Below are 24,235 nucleotides of genomic sequence, written 5' to 3'. Positions count from 1 at the left end.
TATCAATCAGTGTATGACAATGTAATACATTATATTTCATGCATTTTTTGAGGTACGAGAGAAAATACTTAATTACATTGTATAAAAACTCTATATTATAATTAGGCGTGTGGACTGTGGTTACCATTTTTTGATCATAGATAATACTTACATAATTTACGCGATAATCTCTGTATGATCTTACACCAAATTCAATTTGCAATAAGATACACCTAAGAAGATTAATACATGTATTATATTATTATGTAAAGTATGACTTATTTAGTTTACCATCTTTTTACTTGTATAAGCGCTCGTTAATGTATACTAATAGTATTTGCAGTTTGCTTCTAAAATTCTACTAAAGATGTCAAATAAAAGTTTTCATGTTTTCAATTATACGATTATCAGTCAGTGTGTAACAACGTAATACATTATTTCATGCATTTTTTTCTGTGAACCAAATAGTAACACCTTAGCATATGCTCAAGTAATCTTCCTCTAGGAGAGCTGAATATTATCATGGAGTAGTATTAGCAAGAAGCTGTACAGGCAAATATGATATCATATTCATTTTTCAGTAATGAAAATATTAGCTTGCTATTTGGAACTACTACAAGTGTAGTAAGTTTGATATCAGATTCCAACCTACCCAAGTTTTTTTGTCACAGGGGGAAACAAAATTGAGTTGAAACATCTCCTTAGAAACATGTTCTCCTGTTTCACAGAATCCAACAAGCTTCGCTACAACTTCTGCACTATCGCGTACATTTTGCATGTTAAGAGGATCCGACCAGAGCTTATTCACGAGCTGTAGTCGCCTTCTCTGTTTTCCATCAGGCGGAATGTCCCATTTCACGTAAAGTATTTCCCTCTCTTCTGCGTTTAGCTTTGAACTCACCCTTTTCGCTAGATATTCCCTCTCCTGCTTCAGTGCCTTAATACTGTATTATTCAAAAGCAAAGCAGTGGTTAGATTTCAAGAGTTGGTAATTTTCAACTGAAGACCCTATGAAGTTCAGATATACCTTGATGAGACATAGCCAGCGGCGTCATCACCCAAGAGTGCAGGGCTTGCGTTACCAAGACCTGCTAAGTGCTCGTCTAACCATGTCAACCTCCGAAGCTCAACTTCCATGTATATCTGATCTGACAGATCCCCTTTAAATAACATGTAAAATTGAGTTCGGTGCACTAAAGACACATGACACAAATGCCACAACATTATAATTTGCTGCCTTTGATCCTCAAACACCAAGTGCCATGACAATGGAGATTGATCGCTTATATCAGCTTCATCACTTGCAGCTTCAGTTGCCTCCAACTCCAGCACCTGGTTTTTACACGTTACACAAAAGTTAATCCAAATGATATTTTTGATTTATTCAAAGAAAAAGAAACCCTGTATTGGAGAGGTTGCATATGTTGTCAAAAAAGCGACAAGGAGAGTGAAAATAAATCCTAACCTGGCAAACAAGCAGCTGCTTTTGGTACTGTAACTTAGCCACTCTTTCTTTCAGCTCAGTGACATAAGCTTTGATACTCCGAATATTATCCTCAGCTGCTTTTTTAAACATCGTTTGCATCTTCTTCATATTAACAGAGTTTGACTGCCTTGATCCAGGAGTACAGTTACTGTCCTTACTTTTAACTGGAGTGCTCAGTTGGCTACAGAATGAGTCACCAGCAGATCCAACATTATTGCAGTCCGGCGGCGCCCTGTTCTCAATCTCACCCTCCACAATGTTGCAGGATGAAGGAGACATAGGAGAACATGGTGATCGAATTATATTTGGAATGTTACTGGTGTTACTCAAGTTAAACGGAAGCACCCTTTTCTTTTTAGATGGGGTGGTCCTTGAATCAGCAGATTCATGACAACTTGGAAGATGCATGACTAATTCGTCAATAGATCTCTGAACATTCTCAAGTTTCTGTTCTAGAGATGCAATGTTGCTTTCCTGCGATCTCAGCCGTGCAATCTCTTCTTTCAAGCTAGCTTTATCTTTTATCTCAATTTGTTCAGGAATACAACTTATTTTCTGCAGTTCTTTAATTTCCGAGAACAATTTTGCAATCGTTTCCGTGGCCCCTTGGCTGCCAATTCTGTGAGATGCAAACTCTTTGTGAAGCAACTGAAGTGCATGATTTGCTTCATCACCAAGCTGCCTCTGTCTCATCTCAAGCTTTCGGATCTCTTGCACTAGCATAGATGGATTGGTTGAGTTGGTTGACCTCCTAATGGCAGCTTGCCTCTCGAGTAGACTTTTTCTTCCCAGATTTGTAGAAAGAGATGCACCAGAAACTTCTTCATCTTCAGGTGTAAATGAAAGACATTTTACTACTTGACGAGAAGGTCCATGATGATCTGAACCCTGAAATGAGCATATGCCAACGGTTATACTTTCCAAGACTGAAATCCACCGACAAAGATGGTAAGAGTTAGGAGTTCTGTCTAAATGCATCGATTTTTTGTACCTTGAGCTCTTTCTTTGATCTTCTTTCTAGCTCGAGCTGGGATTGTGCTAGGTCACGCTGACGTTTCAGCTCACTCATCTCCTCCTCCATCTGTGCCTCACAAAATTTTAGGATAAAGATATATTCAACAATTCATATGTAAAATGGTACATTTGCAGCAAACACCACAATTCCACCTCAACTAGCTATTCCTTTCAACTGAGAAAACATGAACTTAACATTACATGTTTCAGATGTGATGCAAGGAAAGGGGCCTATCTGCATGACTACATCCAAATTTAGCAGATTCTTATACATAGTTTTTTGATAGGATCAGAAAAAGCATCTTATTACCATAACTCACCATTTGTTTAAATAAGTAATTCCCATATCTCACCATCTGTTCAGGTGCATCTAGGCAAATGGAGTATTTGGGTGCATAGCTATAATTTGTAAGGCGAGCATGTAAGCTGTAATGAAATGCTACATTGAGCTTCTGTTAACCTAGACTTTTCAATTGCATCGTACGATAAAACGAGCAACTCTTCACACATGAGAAAATGAGAAGCAGTACATGACAAATAGATGCCAGAGGGTACGACAATGTTATGCTTACTAGAAGTGCTTGCATCACCTTACGCCCCCCGCCCCCGCCCACGCCCCCCTCTTTAGCTATAGCTAAAATAATGCTGGACAAAACCTATACTACTGAAAAGCATTAGTGGTACCTGTTGGATTTTCCTCTCCTTCTGGATTAGTAGAGATCTTAAACATGGGGAGGCAGCAGGGTCAGGACTTCGGAGCTCTGCTTCAAGTCTGGAAACTTCCTTTTGTAAATGCCTCAGCAATTGCTTTTCGGCAACAACCTGAGAAAATAAACGAAAACAAGAAAGAAAAAGAAGTCAAACATGAAGGTCTTTGAATTGCAGAATTACTAAGTAGAATAAGTATAGCTTATTACAAACTCCCTGATTTTTTTGTAATACAGGTGTATTTCATTTGCATAAGAAAAAGGAACCTGTATGTACTACAGAAGTTTAAAATTCACTTCTAGATAACTTCACTTTTACAAATCCAATTCACTTTACGAGATAACCACTGATCTCATACCATGTTTACTTGCGCAGTGGTAGTCACTTCTTTTGCACTTGTTGCAAAGCATAGCGTATTGCGTGATTGCTCCACATGACTTAAAGCAGGACTCAAAGTGCATATGATTGCTGTTCTCGAATTTCCACCAAGTGAAGACTGAAGTATCCTCGTCAATTTTGAATCCCTGTAGGGAATATGGCCACTCCTTTTTCCACCGCTGCAGATGAAATTCAACAATTTATGTCCCAAGGATACTAACTGATTTATCATCAAATGGATTGTTCTTACAAGTAACAAGGATGTCAGATTCATGAAAGGTTTATCACCAATAGCAGTGGAAAGCCACTAAAGTAGTACTACCATTTATGCATATAATGCATATGGAAATAATGCACAATAATGAGAACAAAGATGTGGTTGCATAACAGTGAGAAAGGAAACCGATGTGATCACCTTCTTGTAAGTTGCAAAAACTTTCTTAAGTAACTAAATGTCATGTTTTTACTAATTACCTTAGTTTTCTTATTACATTTGTCAGTGTGAGCAAGCTACGGTTGATATGACTTCCTTCTTTCAACCTTGTACCATCTGCACTTGTTTGTGACGCACGCTCACTCCCAGCCAAATCGACAAGGTTCTACAGATATTCAGAGTATTACTTATTGGCATTTCATGCACGAGATTAGAATTATATAGTATCAGGTACGAGAGGTCTTACCAGAGTTGCCAAGAAAGATTTCACGCATCCCGAGTTTTCCCGTATGCTGCTCTCAATCATCTGAAAAGAAAGTTTCAACAAAAAATAAGCACAGGATATCAGCTGTGTGAATAGGATGCTATAACCCATGTAAAAGCATTATGGATGGAAGGAGATAAGATACATAATAATACATCATAACATTACTAATAAGCATGAAGAATATTCCATTTATATAAATCACCAAAATAAGAACTGTTGTGATTCCACCTCAGAAGTCCCAGGTCTCAGCATATAAAGAGTCGCCATGTAAAAGCATTATGGATGGAAGGAGATAAGATACATAATAATACATCATAACATTACAAAAATAACATTACTAATAAGTATGAAGAATATTCCATTTATATAAATCACCAAAATAAGAACTGTTTGTGATGCCACCTCAGAAGTCCCAGGTCTCAGCATATAAAGAGTCGCCAACTAAATACAACAAATTACTAATGTCTTGTTAAATGGTAAGGAGTTTGTCTTCACAGTTATTGGGTTATATTGGTCCAACCAAGTAAATAGCAAGAATTCTAAATGATGATGTAGTCCAACTTTAATTTTCAGGGCAACATCCTATAATCCTTATCTCATGTCAACGTGCAGAAGAAAACTTTACACGGCCAAATACTCGTAAACTTAGTAGAAAAGGGACCGGCATCTTTTACCAGTCTAATTATCTGGTGAGAACGTGAGCTTTTGTCATTTAAGGTTGTTTCACCGACCTGTCTGTGAGCTGCAACAAGCACAAGTATTTGTAGTCACAAGGTCAGCGAAAATTCTCAACTTAAATATATAGAAGACTGAGGTTTCTAAGGCTATATCTTTTACTCCATATAAGATGACGCAATTATGTATAATTAAAGAATATTTTTTCACACAAAAAGTATGTAACTTACCTTCAACAGTACCAATTAAGGTCTTCAGATGCACTTCATCCTTCACAATCTCTTCAACCTGTTTTTCTACGATAACCCCTTTCTGAATTCAAAGGCCAAAATTTCAGGAAAGATTTATTTATAAGGAATTCTAGTTAAAAAACTTGAACTCATAAATTAAGAGACTTGCTTACCTCGGGATCATCCAACAGGCGGAGTGAGACAGACTCACGATTCAAAAGGTCTACTACTGTCTCATTATATATTTCTAAAGCCGAAAATTTCAGCACAAAGTCCCTCTCAGTAGTCTGTAATGCAGAAAAAAGCAAAGCATCCGAATATTAAAACCACTTCTCAATCATACTGATGAACAACAAAAAGATTCTGGGGACAATATGATTTACCAATTTGATGCGCTCATAAATGTCATTAACAGCACTTTCAGTTATTCCCCTCATTGTGAATGTCTTCCCACTACTTGTCTGCCCATATGCGAATATAGTTGCTGCAAAAGAAAATGAGAGATTACTTCAACGAATTAAATCTAAACTTTGGGACTAAAATAAAATGTACAGTACCATTTATCCCATTTAGAGCTGAGAGAGCAACATCTCTAGCCCCTTGTTCATAAACCTTGCTAGTTGAACATGTCGGATCAAAGACATAATCTGGAACGGGAAAAAAAACCATGTAAGTAGGCAAAATTCTAAAATCTAAACCTACAACCAAAGATTATTCAGGAGATTCACATTAAATTAACCTACCAAATGAATAAGGACCAGTGTGTCTTTCATGATTTAGGTTCTTTGAGACAATTGTTTGTTCATCAGGGAAATCCCAGGCAATAAGATCATAGGCTGCTTGTTCTTTTGGGCTTAGAGGCCGCACACGAATAGTGACAAGTATCTTCTCTTCACGGATCTTTGAAGGGGTCGTCCTTCTACTTCCTGGTACACGTGAAGGTGTCCTTACAATCTTTGATAATGGTGTTGTTACTGGCGTTCCTATCACCATCTTTCTCAATTATACCATCCTATTCAACAACCATAACATCATTATAAATCACTAACCAGACCTAGAAAAAACAATTATTGGCCCAATGATTGACAGCATCAAATGAAACACCCATTCTTGACATGAAATTATCAAACCATATAACAAAATCACCAAATAAATTTTAAGAAAATTCGGAAAGGAACATAATTACTTTAATCATACACTAACTTAAGCTCCTTTCACTACTAAAGCAAAGCATTAAAAACCCCAAAATCCCACCATTTTACTGGTGTTCCGATCACCATCTTTGTTAATTATACCATCCTATTCAACAATCATAAAATGTAACATCATTATACATCACTAAACAGACATAACGAAAACAATTATTGGGCTCAGTATTAACAGCATCAAATTAAACAACTCCTATTCTTGACATGAAACTGTCCAACCATATACCAAAATCACCAGCTAAATTCCAAGAAAATACAGAAAAAGAACATAAGTTACTGTAATCATACGCTAACTTAAGATCCTTTCACTACTAAAGTAAAGTACTAAAATAATCCAAAATCCACCATTTTAAACAAGAAAATGTTTCTCTTGAACATACATAAATCAACTATTTGGCCATGATTGATAGCATCAAATTAAACACACATTCTCGACATGAAATTATCTATCCATATACCAAAATCACCAATTAAATTCCAGGAAATACAGAAAAAGAACGTAATTTACAGTAATCATAAACTAACTTAAGCTCCTTAACCCAAAATTTTAAACAAGAAAATATTAACGTTGAACCCAAAACTTAAAACAACAAAAAAGTTTCTTAAAAATAAGCAATCTTGTGAAAGATAATGTATTATCATCCCTTGCATTTCAAGCAAAACAAATAACAGATAAAAAAAAACTAAACCCAGATAAAGTAAATAGTCTTGAGATAACAAACAGGAAATAGAAATGGAAATGGAAATGGAAATGGAAATAGAAATGGAAAGAAGAAGACTTACCCCCAAGAAATGCGAAGAATGTTGAAGTAAACTGAAATCAAATATGGAAAGAAAGATTATTGATAGACAAGATTTTGCAGGGAGAAAACTTGAGAGAATAACGGCTAGTTGAATCTAATATTTATTTTTAACAAATATATTCTTTTTGTTCCGTTTCCGTACGCTTAGCGCACCTGAAAGACGTTAATTTATATCTGGGTCGGAGCCCCTTCGGTGATGATGGGTTATCCGTGAAAGTGTATTTGAAATTGTTTGGTTTGAACTTTGAATATACAGTTTAGTCCCTCAAATTTATGTTCGTGACAATGTAACCCGAAAAACCTTTTTGGTCCAAACGCTAAACAATTATTCAGTCTTGTCGACCATTAATTAGAGGTCTCGAATTCGAGTTCTAAGAACAGAAAAATCTCTTCTTTGATGAGTTCTACACGTTATCAACTTATTCGGATGGTGGATTATTCATGAAGACTTGTGCATTACTCATCGAAAGCTTTTTATGTAAGTTATAGTCTATTTGGCCAAGCTTCTTCGAAGCCAAAAATTAATATTTTTTTCATAATTCAAGTGTTTGGCTAAGCTTTTAGAAGAAAAAAAATAGTTTTGAGTAGAAGCAAGAGCAGTTTTGGAGAAACAGAAAAAAAAAAATAGCTTCTCCTCAGAAGCACTTTTAAGAAAAATACACTTAGAAACAATTTTTAAAAGCTTGGTCAAACACAAATTAATGCTTAGAAGTGCTTTTCAAATTAATTAGTATAACACAAACTGTTTATCACTAAAAATACCTTTGAAAAAATACTTTTAAAAAAAAAAATAATCTCAAAATAAGCTAATTTTTAAAACTTGGACAAGCATGGATAATTATGGCTTTAATTTGATCATTCAATTTTTTTGGTAAAGGGTCAAAATTTGGAAAAGTCAAAAAATAAAAAGTTGCATCGAATGACCAATACACTGGACGTTGATAGAATTTTGGATTAACATTCTGAGCAAACTGAAAATTATATAAAAAAAAATTAGACCTGAGTCTAACGTAGTTTCGGAAAGGATAATATTTCAAGGGTTTTCTTTGAACAACTTTTTAAAATTGGAACAAAATCTAAGCAGCAGCATACAAAAGGACATTTGTGTAAATCATGAGTCGTCTGGATTTGTAAGATACATTTTCATAATATTATAGAGAACTTCATTCTTTCATACTTTTTCAAATTTTATTTTATTTTAATTTTTTCATCGTAAGAATGTAACTAATTCATTTATGACACTAATCTTCTTTAAATTATATCAATTGAAAAAAAATCAAATTGAGAAAAGGCTCTCTATTCTCTTTTACTTTCGTTGTTTTGCAATTTTCATCTTCATTCGTCTTTTCACTTAACTTCTTAATTAAGCAAAAATATGTGAGAATGGAGAATGATATGATAGATTCATCATTCAATGAATATAAGAATATAATTTAACGACATAAAAAAAAAAAAAAATTCAAGTATGATGGGAAAGTTTTACTTTATAAATTATAGGGAAAGGGTCAGATGTGCCATATAACTTTTCAATATAGTCTAATTTATGCGTTAATTATGGAAGTTGAACCTATCCTTGCCGTTATTAAAATTGATTAAATTTACCCTTATTATTAGAGTGAAAATCACTTACATCCCCCAAGTTTACTCTAAAAATCAGACTCATCCTTCAACTTTGAACAATTATCATTTTCACCATTTCATCCTAAGCAATGTCTATTTTACCATTGACATTTTCGACTCCCCATATATGTAATCCCTTTTTATATTATTTAAATATTTTTTAATGCAAGTATTTATTTTATATGTTAAAAATATTATATTTTATTATATATTTAATCTAAATTCACTAACATTATAAATAAAATAATCATAATATAAATTTATTACAAAATGTATTGCTACTTTATTTTTATTATTTTAATGTTATGTATATTAAAATGCATATAATGTATGTCGGTATGTGTGTGATTTTAAGTTTCACTATTTTTTTTATTCTCTAAGTGTGTATAAATTTTTGAGTTCTGATTGTTATTACTAGATTTTTTCTACATTATAATTAAAGTTCATTAAAGTATAAATAGATAATTTTTGCAAATTTATTATAAAATTTACCTCTATTTTCGCCTATTATATTTTTACTACCTACATTGTATAATTTATAAATTTTTCACTCTCTTTTATTCTCAATTTTGTAAATAGATTGAGTTTTGATTGCTATTAATAAAATTACTGATACAAGTAAATTATTTATTGTAATTTTTTTTTTAATTTCATTATTGAACATCATTAACTTATATGCTTGACTACTACTTCTCACTTTTTTGGTTTCAAAAAAGTTTTTTTTTATTTGTCTATAAACTAGAGATAAGTCGATAATATAAATTAAAAAAAAAATAAATCATAATATTAAAGAATTAAAATAAGAGATAAAAATTATAGAGGGTAAAATAGGCATTTTAAGAAGCCACATTTGATATGTGTAGAAGGATGATAATTGTTCAAAGTTGGAGGATGAGTTTGATTTTTAAAAGCAAACTTCGAGAATATAAATGATTTTCACCCAATGACATAAGATTTTTAATACATAGGCTTTTTTGAGAAAAAATGATCAAATTTGCTCTTATACAATGCAAAGTGGTCAAGATTTTCCACGAATTATGCAAATTGGTCCAGATTATTATCAAAATTTGGATTTCATCATAAACAAAGACATTTATTATCAATTATTATATTTAACTTTCAGCGACCTAATATATATATATATATATATATAAAGGAGGAAATGAAAAAGGTGACTTGACACCTCTCTTTGGCCAAGGAACCTATTTATCTTTTTCCTCCTTTTTTTGATATTTCCCTATTTATGTTGTAAAAATTATAAGTTTAACAATTATTACTCCAAACGTTTCATAGGCACCTATTCATCAACTGATACTAGGAACTAAAGCACCTATTCATGAACGAATTCTATTCATATTCCCCACTAATGGTACCTAACACTCTCATTTATGACCCAAAAAAATAATACTCTAGTAAAGAGAGTCTTATATCTTTGGGACATATGAATATTCCTCACTTTAGTTCCGTTTTTTAGTTCTATATTATGAATATGGCAATACGTTATGTCACACCATCCCCTCTTTGTTCAATTTGCTAACTCTATCGTTTGGATAAGAATTTTCTAGGAATCCATACCGTTAGGCTCTTCAAGTTTTCTGAGTAATTTCTTTAAAACAAATTCAAGTTCATTTCACAAATAAGGTTGAATAACAACTTTACTGTAGTAGTATATACAAGAACCAAATTAACACTTATTTATTTTTGAAAATTTATATCATATAAGTCGTGATATCATTTTATTAATAAAATACTATAAGATATCGTCCAATTTTGATGAATGACATTGTTCATTTAATTACCTAATTTTCTTTCCATACATCATAAGTATCAAGTAATGAAAAACAATTACATGCTGCAAATAAATAATATATAAGTTATTGTGCTTGACATGTATATAAAAATAGAGAAAACTAGCACTCGAACATTTTGGAAAGAACAATTAACGTAACCTCGAGAAGGTATGTATTTCTAATATAAATATTTATATTTGTGGTTTGTCTGTATTTCATATTCTTATACATAACTTTTTTAATCTCTTCTATTTCAACTAAACTAATGAAAAAAATAATTTTGTGTATTCATTATTTATTTTTTTGACCGCGCAAAGCGCGGATATATTCTCTAGTTAACACATAAATGCATATGCAGAAACAGTTGCAACTATGTCATATACCCATACCAAATTCGAGCCAAAGGCAAAAGAAAAGCTAAATCCAAAAACCCAACCCTTTTTATCCCTTTTCTTTTAATTTTAAAGTTATCATAATTTTATCCATCCTAATTCATATCTAATATATTAAAATGTACATATAGCTGGATATGCTTGAAGCAGAAGCGAAGTGCTCTATCAACAAACATATTACCGTCAATATTCTGATAAGCACAGTAGTACTAGTGCATACTACATATAGGCCCTCTTTTTGGTCCCATCAATAATAATAATAATAATAACAACAAAGTGAAAATTAATTATTACAACAACAATAATAAATATAATAAAGCTAATTATTATTATTATTATAAATAAATTAAGGCATGAATGAATGAACGAATGAATTGCCAGAATGACGGGAAAATTTAAAGTCGCAAAAAAAAAAAAAAACACTATTCTCTACAATTGTTATGTTAATATGTAGTAGCAATTAGTTACACTATATAGGAAATTAGACTACTTTACAATTTGGTTGATAGTCTGTAACCTTTTTCCGATGTTCCAGTTTGTAATTTTCTCATTGCAGGTATTAAATTTAATATAATGAGAATTAGTAAAATATTAAAACGTGTTTAAAGAATATTTCAAGTGAAATAATGATCTACATTCATAATATATTAACTTTTGATTGAAAATGAAACTCATATCCAGCACAATAGCGTGATCGTTTATAAAAGGAATTTTTATATTCCTATACACTACTTCAATTTTTATTACCCCCTCCCCCTACTCAAGTTTTAATATAATTATATATTATATACCCAATTATCAATTATGTACATTTTTAGGCATTTAATGATAATAATTAGTGTCCTAAAATCACTCAAACGTATCTTCCACTCCCCCCACATTTCTCGTTCCACAATTCCTCCCACCTCCCCCCCCCCCCTCCCACGTATCTTGCACTCACCCATGTTTCTCTCTCCACAAACTTCAGTATCTCTCCATTAACGCCTATTTCCACTCTTCTTCAAAAATCAGTCTATATTTTTTCACTCTTTTTCAAAAATTTCTCTCCATTTTTATAGATTCAAGCTCTAAATACTCTACCACACACCTCCATTAACGTCTGTTGCTTGCTTAACTTTCAATGAAGAAGAAAACACTTTCGAAGACCAGCCCTAATTCCAGTAAGAGAGCAGCAATTCCACCATTGACAACCATTAAAAAGCTTTGAAGCTTTGAATTCGAATTTGGGTTTTCAAAAACCATTATTTGTTTGGATTGAGTGTTATTGCAAATAATTGAGAATATTGTTTGGAGTTTATATCTCATTTTTAGGGTATTTTGGTGAAGATTAGACTTGATTTTGGCCGAATTTCAGATTGAAACTCGAAGAAGAAGAAGAAGAAGAAGAAGAAGAAGAAGAAGAAGAAGAAGACATGACATACATTATACTTACGAAATTGTAGTAAAGTTGTAGAAAAATTATATTTTGTTGTTTATATATATTTTTTTATTTAAATAGTGTATGAAAGTTGAACAATATTGTATAAAAATTATATTTAAGTTGTATGATATTATAGTTGTATATAAGTGGGTAGATATAACGTATGAAGGTTGTAGATAAGTTGTATAATATATAATTAGTTGCATGAAATTTATTTTTACTACGTATAAATTAGATACAAAATATACAAAAGACATATTGTATAAAATTTGTATAAAAAATATATTTTAGTTGTATGATATTATAGTTGTATTTAACTATGTAAAAATAATGTATGAAAGTTGTAGATAAGTTATAGATTAGTTGTGCTTTTAAGCTCTTTGCCTAAACGTGTTAAAACTGTTTAAAATATTACTTAATTTCATGAAATACCTTGCAACTTAATTCAGATCGACTTCTCATAAACTTACCTATCTTCAGCATTACATGCCAGAAGGATTCCATCTTATTTTGCAGGAAAAAGTATAACCATTGTTGAGTATGATTTGTAGAATAATGCCCTCCAGATATATTCTATCCAACTAGGTTTGTCCTATTAATTATTACTCCTACTTAAAGAAAGTGAAAAGCATATGATATAATTTTTTGGAAATGGGTGCCCTTCTGATTTTGTATTTTGAACAACAACTTCAACAAGTTCTTAATTGGATAATAATTAAATAGACTTGATGGACAGGAAATAGAGTCCGATCCCCTTTTAAGGATTTAAATTAGAATTTTAATTTTATCCTAAATCCTGATAAAAAAACTTGTAAAAAGTTGTCCTCAAATATTAACCTAATCTTCCTTAATTATAGAGGAATTCTTACTAAATTCCAATGTAAAACTGAAGGGTTAAAAAGAAGAAGAAGAAAAAGGATTAGAAGAAATAACACAAAATTGTAAGTACTATTAAGACATGGTTACGTGATCAACCAGATGAAAGAGTTGTCCACTGACCCGATCACTAAATTCCTACAAGGGTGAAAGATCTGAAGAGAAAAGAGGAAAGATGAGAGAAAAAAGGAAAAAGGTATAACTAAATCCCTTGATTGAAGACACTAATATTGGATTGAGAGCCTTTTAAGGTGGAATGTATATATTTTATAAACAAAACTTGTTTAGGTTCGGTAATTAACTAAACATGGATATTTTTTATAATAAAGTTTCAAATAGTGTATATAAAGGTAAAATTCCCTTTATAAAATCAAGTATTAATGTTGGGCTTTCAGAATACTCAGCATCCAGCCCAAAAAAAAAAAGCACGAGACGTGGCCCAATTATTTATATCCTTATAACACTTAGCATTAGTAGCTCTTTGTAATAGTTAGCCCATTCATTTTTTCATTTCATCGTGTATATCTCTAACATGAAAGTTCTAGAACCCCTAATCCTCCATTAACAAACCTTCAATTCTGGTCGATTCTTTCACTGTTAACAAGGTATCAGAGCGTTGAATCCGTTTTGTCCTCATCTTCATCTATCGAGTGTTACCCCCCATCCGATTTCGTCAAGTTTCCACTTTTGCTGAAATTTTGTAGGTTTTTTTTCTGATTTCCGGTCAATGATGCATTTTTTTTGGATTCGTCTGTATTTTCTCATCATTGACAGTGCTACAATTCTGGTTTACTCCGAAATTTCTGGTGTTCATCGAAGTTCTTCTCCTAAATGATGGTTCGACCTAGCGTTTTTTTTCGAAACTGTTCGGAGCTTCATCCGAGATATTATCTACATATCCAGGCCTTTACTTCTTCAGGTCCGAAGAAGGCTGGTATTCCTATCTCTTATCCGTATTCTTACATGAGAATTGTCAGTTCGCATTTTGTGGCTTCATCTACTAATAATTGTTGTCAATCGTTCACTGGGTTAAAGTTTCTTCTTTGAATTGCTGTGTGACTATACTGTGCTTGTTATGACTGGTACTACTGATTCATCTACCAGCGTTGGTAGATCTTCCAAGTATACTCCTGACCCTTCTTCCCCTCTATTCCTTCTTTCGTTTAATGTTCCCGGAGTGTCTTTGGTATATGTCCCTTTTTCAGGGACTGGATTTGGAGGTTGGAGACGTAGTATGATAGTATCCCTGTCTACTAGAAATAAGATAGGGTTTATTGATGGGTCATGTGTCAAACCTGATGCAAATTCACCTGAGTATAAACAATGAGATATATGTAATAACATGGTTATATCGTGGCTGATTAGTTCATTATCTCCTGATATGGCTGAAAGCGTCCAACATTCTAAAACATCTGAAAGTATTTGAAAACAATTAAATAGTAGATATGGGAGTGTAAATGGGACCAAAGTATTTAAATTAAAGAGAGAACTTACTTCTACTTACCAAGGTTCTCTAGACATTGCCTCATATTTTAACAAACTTAAGAAGATATGGGATGAACCGGGGATAATGTGCAGCAGCCATGCAAACTCCTGCATTTGTGCAGCTAAAGAGGATCTTCAAAAGGAGAAAGAAGAGGACAAAGTCCACCAATTTCTTATGGGCCTGAATGAGGTATATGTGGGTGTTAGAAGCAATTTGCTAATGATGCAACCGTTACCATCTCTGGATAATGTCTACAATATCCTTCTCCAAGATGAAAAACAGAGGAAAATTAATCCAACTCTTCTATTTGTCTGTGAATCAACCTCTTTTAATGTCAATTCTGGTGCAAACAAACCTGTTCAGCCTCTTCCACCTGTAATAAAGCTGCTATGAATACAACTGATATTGTCTGGCATTATATACTTGCTCATATTCCTTTTGCTAAAATGAAATGCATTCCTGAAATTTCTTCTGTTATCTCATCTACACAATCATTTCCATGCCTCATTTGCCCAATGACTAGGCAAACTAGGCTACCATTTCCTGATAGTTTTATTCATAGTTCTAAACCTTTTCAACTTATACATGTTAATACTTGAGGGCCATACCACACTCCTACTTTCTCTGGTTCTAAATACTTTCTTACCATTGTTGATAGTTTTTCTAAAAGTACATGGACTCATTTAATGGGTTCTAAAAGTAATATTTTTCCTCTTTTGAAAGCTTTTGTCAGAATGGTTCAAACTCAGTTTCATGTCACCATCCAGAAAATAAGATCTGACAATGCCTTAGAATTGGGAGCTAGTAAAGCTGCTACTACTTTTTTCTCTGACCAAGGAATTATTCATCAAACTAGTTGCCCACACACACCTCAACAAAATGGTGTGGTAGAAAGAAAGCATAGAATCCTTTTTGAGACTTCTACAGTATTACTCTTTCAATCAAAAGTTCCAATAAGATTCTGGGGTGATTGTTTACTCACAGCTACATACATTATCAACAGGCTTCCATCTCCCTTACTTCACAACAAATCCTCTTATGAATTGTTGTTCGAAAAAGCACCAAGTTATTCTCATTTAAGAACCTTTGGATGTCTTTGCTCTGCTACTGTACCAATTCCACATAGGGATAAACTAAAACCTAGAGCCATTCCTTGTATGTTTCTTGGTTATCCCTTTGCTAAGAAAGGTTATAAACTGTATAATCTATACTCTAGGCAATACTTTGTTTCTAGAGATGTCATTTTTCATGAGCATCATTTTCCTTTTTCTCTTGATTTTTCCTTTCATGATATCTCTGCATCTTTCCCACCTGCCTCCCCACAACCAATTAATTCTCATGTTTCCTTCTCCTATGATGAGTACCCTCATGTTTCCTCTTCTCTTCCCTTTGAAGATCCTGGCTCTTCCTGCCTCCTTACCAGCTTCCAGCCAAAGTGAACCTCTTCCTTCTCCTTCCAATTCCAATTCTTTTTCTCCACTTGTTCTATCCTCACTTTCTCCTACACTTCCTTCTCCTTTCAACCCTGATTTTCCCCCTACTCCTTCTGCCTCTTCTCCTTCCTTACCCATCAGAAAGTCTATTAGACTTCATACCCAACCTTCCTATCTTAAAGATTATATCTATCAATTTCCCAATTCCTTTTCTGGTTCTATTACTCAGCAAGTAGATTTTGAACCTTATACATATTCTTAAGCTGCTCCTATTCTAGCTTGGAAGGATGCCATGACTAAAGAATTTGAGGCTTTAGAGGCTAATCATACTTGAGATATTATTGAACTACCTAAGAGTAAGAAACCTATTGGATGCAAGTGGGTTTATAAACTTAAATATAAGGCTAATGGTAATGTGGAATGATACAAGGCAAGGCTTATGATTAAGGGAGACACACAGGTTGAAGGGGTTGATTTAATGAGACCTTTTCTCCTGCGGTGAAACTTTTCACTGTTAAATACTTAATTGTAGTTGCTGTTAAAAAAAAATGGCCATTGTTTCAACTTGATGTCAACAATGCATTTCTTCATGGTAATTTAGATGAAGAGGTTTATATGAAATTACCCCCTGGCCTCTTTGTTTCTCCTTCTTATTCTTCTGTTCCTTTAGTTTGCAAGTTAAAAATATCTCTTTATGGTTTGAGACAAGTTTCTAGGCAATGGTATGTCAAGTTGTCTCAAGCCTTTTATTGTAGGAGTTATCATCATTCCCCTAATGACTATTCTCTGTTCATCAAAGGGTCTCCTGGTCATTTGATAATACTGGTAGTATATGTTGATGATATTATTGTTACAGGTGATGATTTGTCTGAAATTTTAGTTCTGAAGCAATTTCTAGACAATGAGTTCAAAATCAAAGATTTAGGTTCTTTGCATTATTTTTTGGGAATTGAAGTTTTTGTTCTTCCTTCTTGTCTTCTTTTAAATCAAAAGAAGTTTGTCATTGATCTTCTAAAGGAGTATGATTGTTTGGAGGTTAATTCTGTTGTCAGCCCCTTGGAGTTGAACCAAAAACTCAAAGCGGATGTTGACACTCTTTTGCTCAATCCTGAGAGATATGTAAGTCTTATTGGGAAGCTATTGTTTCTCACTCACACTCGTCCAGATATTTTCTTTTGAGTTTAACATTTAAGTCAATTCTTACACACTCTTAGAGTTTCACACATACCGGCACCTCTTCATCTTCTCAGGTATCTCAAGGGCACTGTTGATATTGGGCTTTTTTTATTCTAACTCTTCTGATTTCTCTGTGAAGGCCTACTCAGACAGTGATTGGGCTGCATGCCCTAATACTCGCAAATCTGTTACTAGCTTTTGCATTTTCCTGGGTGACAGTCTTATAGGTTGGAAATCCAAGAAGCAACATGTGGTGTCATTGTCTTCAGCTGAAGCTGAATATCGCGCACTAAGCAAGGTCGTGGCAGAGTTATGTTGGTTATCTAGGTTGTTGGCTGATCTTGATGTCTCATCTTCTTCTCCCATTTCTGTCTTCTGTGATAATATGGCGGCTATTCATATTGTCAAGAATCCAGTCTTTCATGAGCGCATTAAACACATCGAGATCGACTGTCATTTCATTCGCACCAAGCTGGCTGAAGGTCTCATTCAACTGTTCCATGTCTCCACTACTAATTAGCTTGCAGTTTTGTTCACTAAGTCACTACCTGGAGCTACTCATCAGTTCTTTTGGGCAAGTTGAAGGTGGTCTCCCCTCCAACTTGAAGGGGGGTGTTGGGCTTTTAGAATACTCAACATCCGGCCCAAAAAAAAAAAGCACGAGACATGGCCTAATTGTTTATATCCTTATAACACTTAGCATTAGTAGCTCTTTGTAATAGTTAGCCTATTTATTTTTTTATTTCATTGTGTAAATCTCTAACAGGAAAGTTCTAGAACCCCTAATCCTCCATTAACAAACCTTCAATTCTGGTTGATTCTTTCACTGTTAACAATTAACACTCTTGAAAAACTTTCAGGGACCTAACATTATTTTAAAAGTTAGAATAAACATAAATTGGAGAATTTATTCTAACTTTTAAAACCTCGTCACTCTGTAAAAAAATCCTTTTTACTGAAAATTGAAATTGAAATTAAAAAATAATAAGTGCTCCTACTAATATCTTTTCTATGTTCGGATAACATGGGAACAAGTACCAAGTAAATTTCATGAAAGAATAACAAGATCCATTTGCTCATATCATTCAGAGTGCAAAGAGAGACCCCTTAGTTGGTGTACATGGGTGTTGATTTTTGTAAAAAACTAAAAATCAGTTGACTTTATGTGCCGAGGCTATTGTACCTATTTTAGGTCCTATATTTTTTAAGAGTCTGTAATTCTATTAAAGATTTTTATGAAAAGAGTCTGTAATTCTATTAAAGATTTTTATGAAAATAGAAAATATAAAGAACTTATAGTATATTTAATTTTATTTGATATAATGTAGGTATAAGATAAATTTAAACGGAGAACCATGAACAATAAAAATTTACCTAGCGTAAATCCCAATTTATCTGGGATTAAGGCGTAAGAATTGATAAGTGCTGATGTGAATATATGCCTATTTTCATCAAAATTCACGTTAATTCACCACCTTCACTTATACCTAAGCATAAAGGTTTTCGCAAAGCAAAAAGTTCAAGTAATGACAAATAGAATAATTTTTTTATGTAATGATGCTGTGAGCATTTATATAATGGCTTTGGTAGAAAAGGTAGAGATAAGTAAAGGAATCTTCTGATAGCAAAAAGAAAATCTTATTTTCCTCATTAGGAGTACTTTAAATTATATTATTCCAGTATACCATGGGAAAGGGAAAAGGAATAAGACTTGAATATAGATACGCATGTTGTTTGGCTAAGAATTAGTCTAGGACGGACAGAGCGACATGAGAAATTATCCAACGAATAAACATTTCAGCCACTTCAATAATTTAATGTTTGAAACTAAACCTTTTTTCTTTAAGATTTATAACATATCTTGCTTTTAAGTTTTTTTCTTTTTTGGCTTCACCTCTTCAAGTATAACGTACTTGTCATGACCTTTAGGGAGCTGGTGTAAAGCGGATCTAGGATTTTTATAACATGAGTGCACTAATAAAAAAAGGAAAAAATAAAAATATTAAGTAAGAATTGATCCTTATTTCTCTAGGTAAATAAATTAGCATTCAACCAAGTGTATCATTTAGCTTTTTTGGAGCATGGATGTCGGTAGGTAATATTTGATCAATTCTAAAATATATTTACATAAAATACTTAGTTTGGCGGAGAGACCATGAGTTCACGTATCCCGTACACTAGGCTATAGATCCGCCCATGATAAAACCCATAGCATGTGACCTGATGCCGTGATACGCATTCAGGATTTAAAGTTTATAGGACCTGATAAACTAGGTTATGAGTTCACGTATCCCGTACACTAGGCTATAGATCCGCCCATGATAAAACCCATAGCATGTAATCTGATGCCGTGATACGCATTCGGGATTTAAAGTTTATAGGACCTGATGAGTTATATATACAATAATAATTGAATTTATAATTAAATATTTATAAATATTTGGCTAAATTTTTAATACAAATAGGAAGTTTAGACACGTAAAAGCAAACATATAAGTTTAAGGCTAGATCAGCCATGTGACATGCAATGAAAGCGAGGCACTATGTGTTCCCTCAATTCTCAAACCCAAAGAAGCAAGCCAATAGATTTGTTGGTTGAAACCGAATCCACATTGCTCAACGTACAATGTATATTCAAATGTGTACTGGATATAATCGTACATCAGACTAGCTCGGGGATGAAGAACATAAAATAAAACTATAAATAAAATAGAAAAGAGAAGTTGAAGTTCTAAAAACTTGTACTACTATCTTTTGTTATTGCATCTTATAAACTTCATTTTTGGGCTAAGAATTATAACATGAAAAAAATAGTGTTTGGAATTTAAACATGAACTGTCGTTATGTCATCCGAAATGCGTACATCTAAATCTATGTGATTTGAAGAGGAAATTCCTACGTCTTTCTTTCAATGGATGCCATTATATGTTGTACATTATTAGGAGTATGCAATAATACATGTTTATAGTAAACAAAAATATAAATAAAAATCATTTAAAGAAATAAAAAAAGAGAGAAGATTTTACACACCCTTTAAAAAATATCAATATACTAGAAATGTTCAACAAATTTAATACTCCCTTAGTTTTATCCCATGTAATTGTCAAGATAAGCTTTTACCCACCCTTTAATAAATATTAATAAGAGAAGTAGTTTGACTATTCTATTATCTGATTAATAAATAAGGAAACGCTATTTACTTGTCTCTTAATTCTAGAACAACTAATGCTAAGGGTAAAGTTGAATTTTTTTCTTAATTTTCTGAAATGACAAATATTATTTGTGAACGACTACATTTAGTAAATATGACAACTAAAATGAAACGAAGACAGTAACAACTTTTCTAAAATATATTTTAGATTACATATTTTTCTCTACTTAGTTCTCATATTTAATCTTGTTTTTAGTTGAAAAAAAAGGTAACATATTTAATGATGAAGTCCCGAGTTTAAAGAAGGAAAAGGGATTTAATTCAATTCCCATTAACTCGTCTTGTCTTGGTAGTTGGTGGATCAGATATGCTTGTACTTAAAATGGAGGAGAGAAACAAAGTAATAGTTCTAATTTCTAAATCCTACTTCTAGAATTTCATGGATCGGATAACACAAAAACACGTTATGGGACTATTAGAATTTAGAACCGTTTTTCTACGTTGAAAACACGGAAGAAGAATAGAATTTTGTTTTTGGTACAAATCGATTTCTCTTTTAATGGACTTTACAACGTACATTTAAATTAATCGAAATTCAAAAATAAATATCAAATATCGGGTAGAAATGCAAGTCGGGGCGAAATAAATGGGTCACTATAAAAAAATTAAAATTAATTATGATCTTCGTTGTTAATCAGTAGCTAAATCGCTCGTATCTAATAATAGCTAAATCGCTCGTATCTAATAATTTTTTTAATAATTCATCTCTAATCTGTGGCTAAATAAAAATATTAATAATTTTTTTATTTAACTATAGCATTTGTTCGTTGTTAATTTTTATTTTTTAGTGGTATGCGTGCTGTAAGTTGTAATTGGTTTAAGGATGATGGAGTCAAAGATAATAGGAACCTTTGAAAATTCAAGAAATCCAGAAACACAGTACAACCAAAACATAAACATATATTATCCTCACATGTACACGTGCATCTCCTCTACACCCTTTGTTCAATTAGCTTTTTCTTTCCCTAATACAAAATTGCCGTTATTATAAACACACTGTATTTCATAAGTGATTTTTTGATTTTTTTTTATGGTTCAAAATAAGTAATTTTTTTTTAGATTTAAAGAATGAATTAATTATTTTTTTTATATTACCCTTGAAATAAATAGTATTGGAGTATATATTAGGAGTATTTATATGAAAAAATAGTAAATGTTAAGATAATCAATTTTATTGCTAATTAATATTAAAATATAAATTTTTTAATTTGCGTTAAAACAACCAAAAAAATTATTTATTATGGACAGAAGAAAGTAACAAATAAAATAGAAAAGGTCAAATACCGAGCACAAATGAAAAAAAAGTAGCTCTAACAAATTGACAGAAAAAGTAAATAACAGTGAATAAGCCATCATTAACGAAAAGGGTCCCACCTATTAAACAAATTATGGGTCCATTGGATTAGTACTAAATACAGAAGCACAAAAGTGGTTTTGGTAAAAACAACTGTGAATGTAAAAAACTGTTTGTGGTTTGTGAAACTACATGCTACCTCCTTCCGTTCAATTTTATTTATCACGTTTTTTTACCGTGAACAGAGAGAGTATTTATGAACTACTATATTTAGTAAACATGATAACTAAAAAGAATGAAGAGTGTAACAAGTAACAACTTCCCTAAAAGATATTTTAGATTACATATCTTACTCTACTTAGTTTTCATATTTAATCTTGTTTTTCAGTTGGACAAAAAAAAAAACATATTTAATGACGAAAAATATGAATTTAAAGGGAAAATGACTTTAATTTAATCCCGTTAACTCATGTCTTATCTTGTCTTGTCTTTTCTTGTTCCTTGGTGGATCAGATATGCTTGTACTTAAAATGGAGGAGAGAAACAAAGTAATAGTTCTAAATTCATGGATCAGATAACACAAAATTAAACATGTTATGGGACGACTAGAACCGTTTTCCTACGTTGAGAAAATGGAAGAAAAGAAAAAATCCTGGTATGGAATAAATTTTTTTAATGGACTTTACATCATACATTCAAATTAATAAAATCTAGAAGCGGATATCAAATACCGGGTTAAAGAACAAGTTGGGGCTAAGGAAATTGCGTCATATAACATGTAATAATTGGTTTAAGGATGATGGAGTCAAAGATAGGGTTGTGCATGATTTGGTAAATACCGAATTATTGTACCGAAATCGAAAATTTTAGTATTTGATATTTGATATTTTGGTACTCGATATGATATTTGGTTTCAGTTTTTAAAAAAAATTAGTACTAGGTATGATATGTGGTATTTTAAAATGAAATACTGATACCGTACCGAAATATATATTATATTACACAATACACATATTATTAATTATAATATAAATATAAAAAATCTAAAATTTTACTTTTCTTTATTCTCCAAGTTCATCAATTAACTCTAAGCAAGTAACACGATATTTATATTGATCAAATTTATTCCTTTATGTTGAGTTTTTTCTCTTTGGGTTGATATTTGCTGGTTTTGGATAAAATTTTTGTGAACAAATATTTTTAATTTTGTACTTTTGAGTACTTTAATTAAGAATATAAAAGTTTATGACTCTATGCATTAGTTAATATTCAAATCGAATAAACCGAAGTTACCGAATCGCACAAATCGAAACCGAAAGGAGAAAAATTAAACCATACCGAATTTAATTAGGTATAGTATTTTAAAAAATAGAATATCGAATAAATAGCGAACCGAAATATTTAAATATCGTACCGTACCGACCGACGAACATCCGTGTTCAAAAAAGAATAGGAACCTTTGAAAATTCAAGAAATCCAGAAACACACTACATACAACCAAAACATAACATATATTATCCTCACACATACACGTACACCTCCTCTGCACCTTTTGTATAATTAACTTTTTCTTTCCCTATGCAGGTAATAGAAAATTGCCATAATTCTAAACACACTAACAAATAAAATAGAAAAGGTCAAATGCTGAGCACAAATGAAAAAAAAGTAGCTCCAACAAATTGACAGAAAAAGTAAATAAAAGTGAATAAGCCATCATTAACGAAAAGGGTCCCACCTATTACACAAATTATGGGTCCATTGGATTAGTACTGAATACGGAAGCACAAAAGTGGTTTTGGTAAAAACAACTCTGAATGTACAAAACTGCTTGTGGTTTGTGAAACTACGTACATTATTGGAGTAATATTTTGCAGACTTGTCCTTTAAATTGTGTCGGATTTTATTTTATTATTAAAATTTATAGAGTCGTTTGGTAAGAGGGACAAGAAATAATTAATTCGGGGATTAAGTTTGAGATGAGTTTGTCCCACGTTTGGTTGAGATAAAATCGCAGTATAATTAATTCCGATCCCGGAATTGTAATATTATTTTTATCTCTATAGGAGGGTAGGATAACAAGGATAACTAATCCCGAAATAATTAATCAGAAATAACTTACTTCTCAGCCAAACGACCCATAGAGTAATAGCAGTTTAATATATTAACGGATGAACCTGTATGTGTTTGGGGAAAGTTTAATGACATATAATGATCATATGAAATATAGGATAAGGAATGGGGATAATTTGTTGACAAATACAGCAACAATCGCCTTAATCCTGAACAAATTTAGAGTCAACTATATACATTTTCACTGATAATATTTTTCATTTAAATTCGTCTTAGATAAGTAAG

At 32.3% G+C, this 24,235-nt stretch overlaps 1 protein-coding gene across 1 annotated transcript; it reads right to left on the bottom strand.

Moving 5' to 3' along the window:
- Window positions 1-460: 460 nt before the first annotated feature.
- On the bottom strand, window positions 461-7,328 carry LOC104116325 (kinesin-like protein NACK2). Its single transcript, XM_009627152.4, has 15 exons — window positions 7,163-7,328; window positions 5,915-6,183; window positions 5,729-5,818; window positions 5,555-5,655; window positions 5,345-5,458; window positions 5,172-5,253; window positions 4,941-5,008; window positions 4,246-4,305; window positions 4,040-4,164; window positions 3,546-3,744; window positions 3,164-3,301; window positions 2,457-2,546; window positions 1,445-2,353; window positions 1,007-1,311; window positions 461-923 (listed from the first exon to the last, which is right to left on the bottom strand). The coding sequence occupies exons 2-15, from the start codon at window positions 6,162-6,164 to the stop codon at window positions 593-595; spliced, it is 2,862 nt and encodes a 953-aa protein (XP_009625447.1). The 5' UTR covers window positions 6,165-6,183; window positions 7,163-7,328; the 3' UTR covers window positions 461-592.
- Window positions 7,329-24,235: the final 16,907 nt, after the last annotated feature.

This window comes from Nicotiana tomentosiformis, chromosome 7 (genome assembly GCF_000390325.3).
Source record: "Nicotiana tomentosiformis chromosome 7, ASM39032v3, whole genome shotgun sequence".
Lineage (NCBI taxonomy): Eukaryota > Viridiplantae > Streptophyta > Magnoliopsida > Solanales > Solanaceae > Nicotiana > Nicotiana tomentosiformis.
Note: the sequence above shows the minus strand (reverse complement) of the source record. Positions and strands in the feature narration are given on the sequence as shown.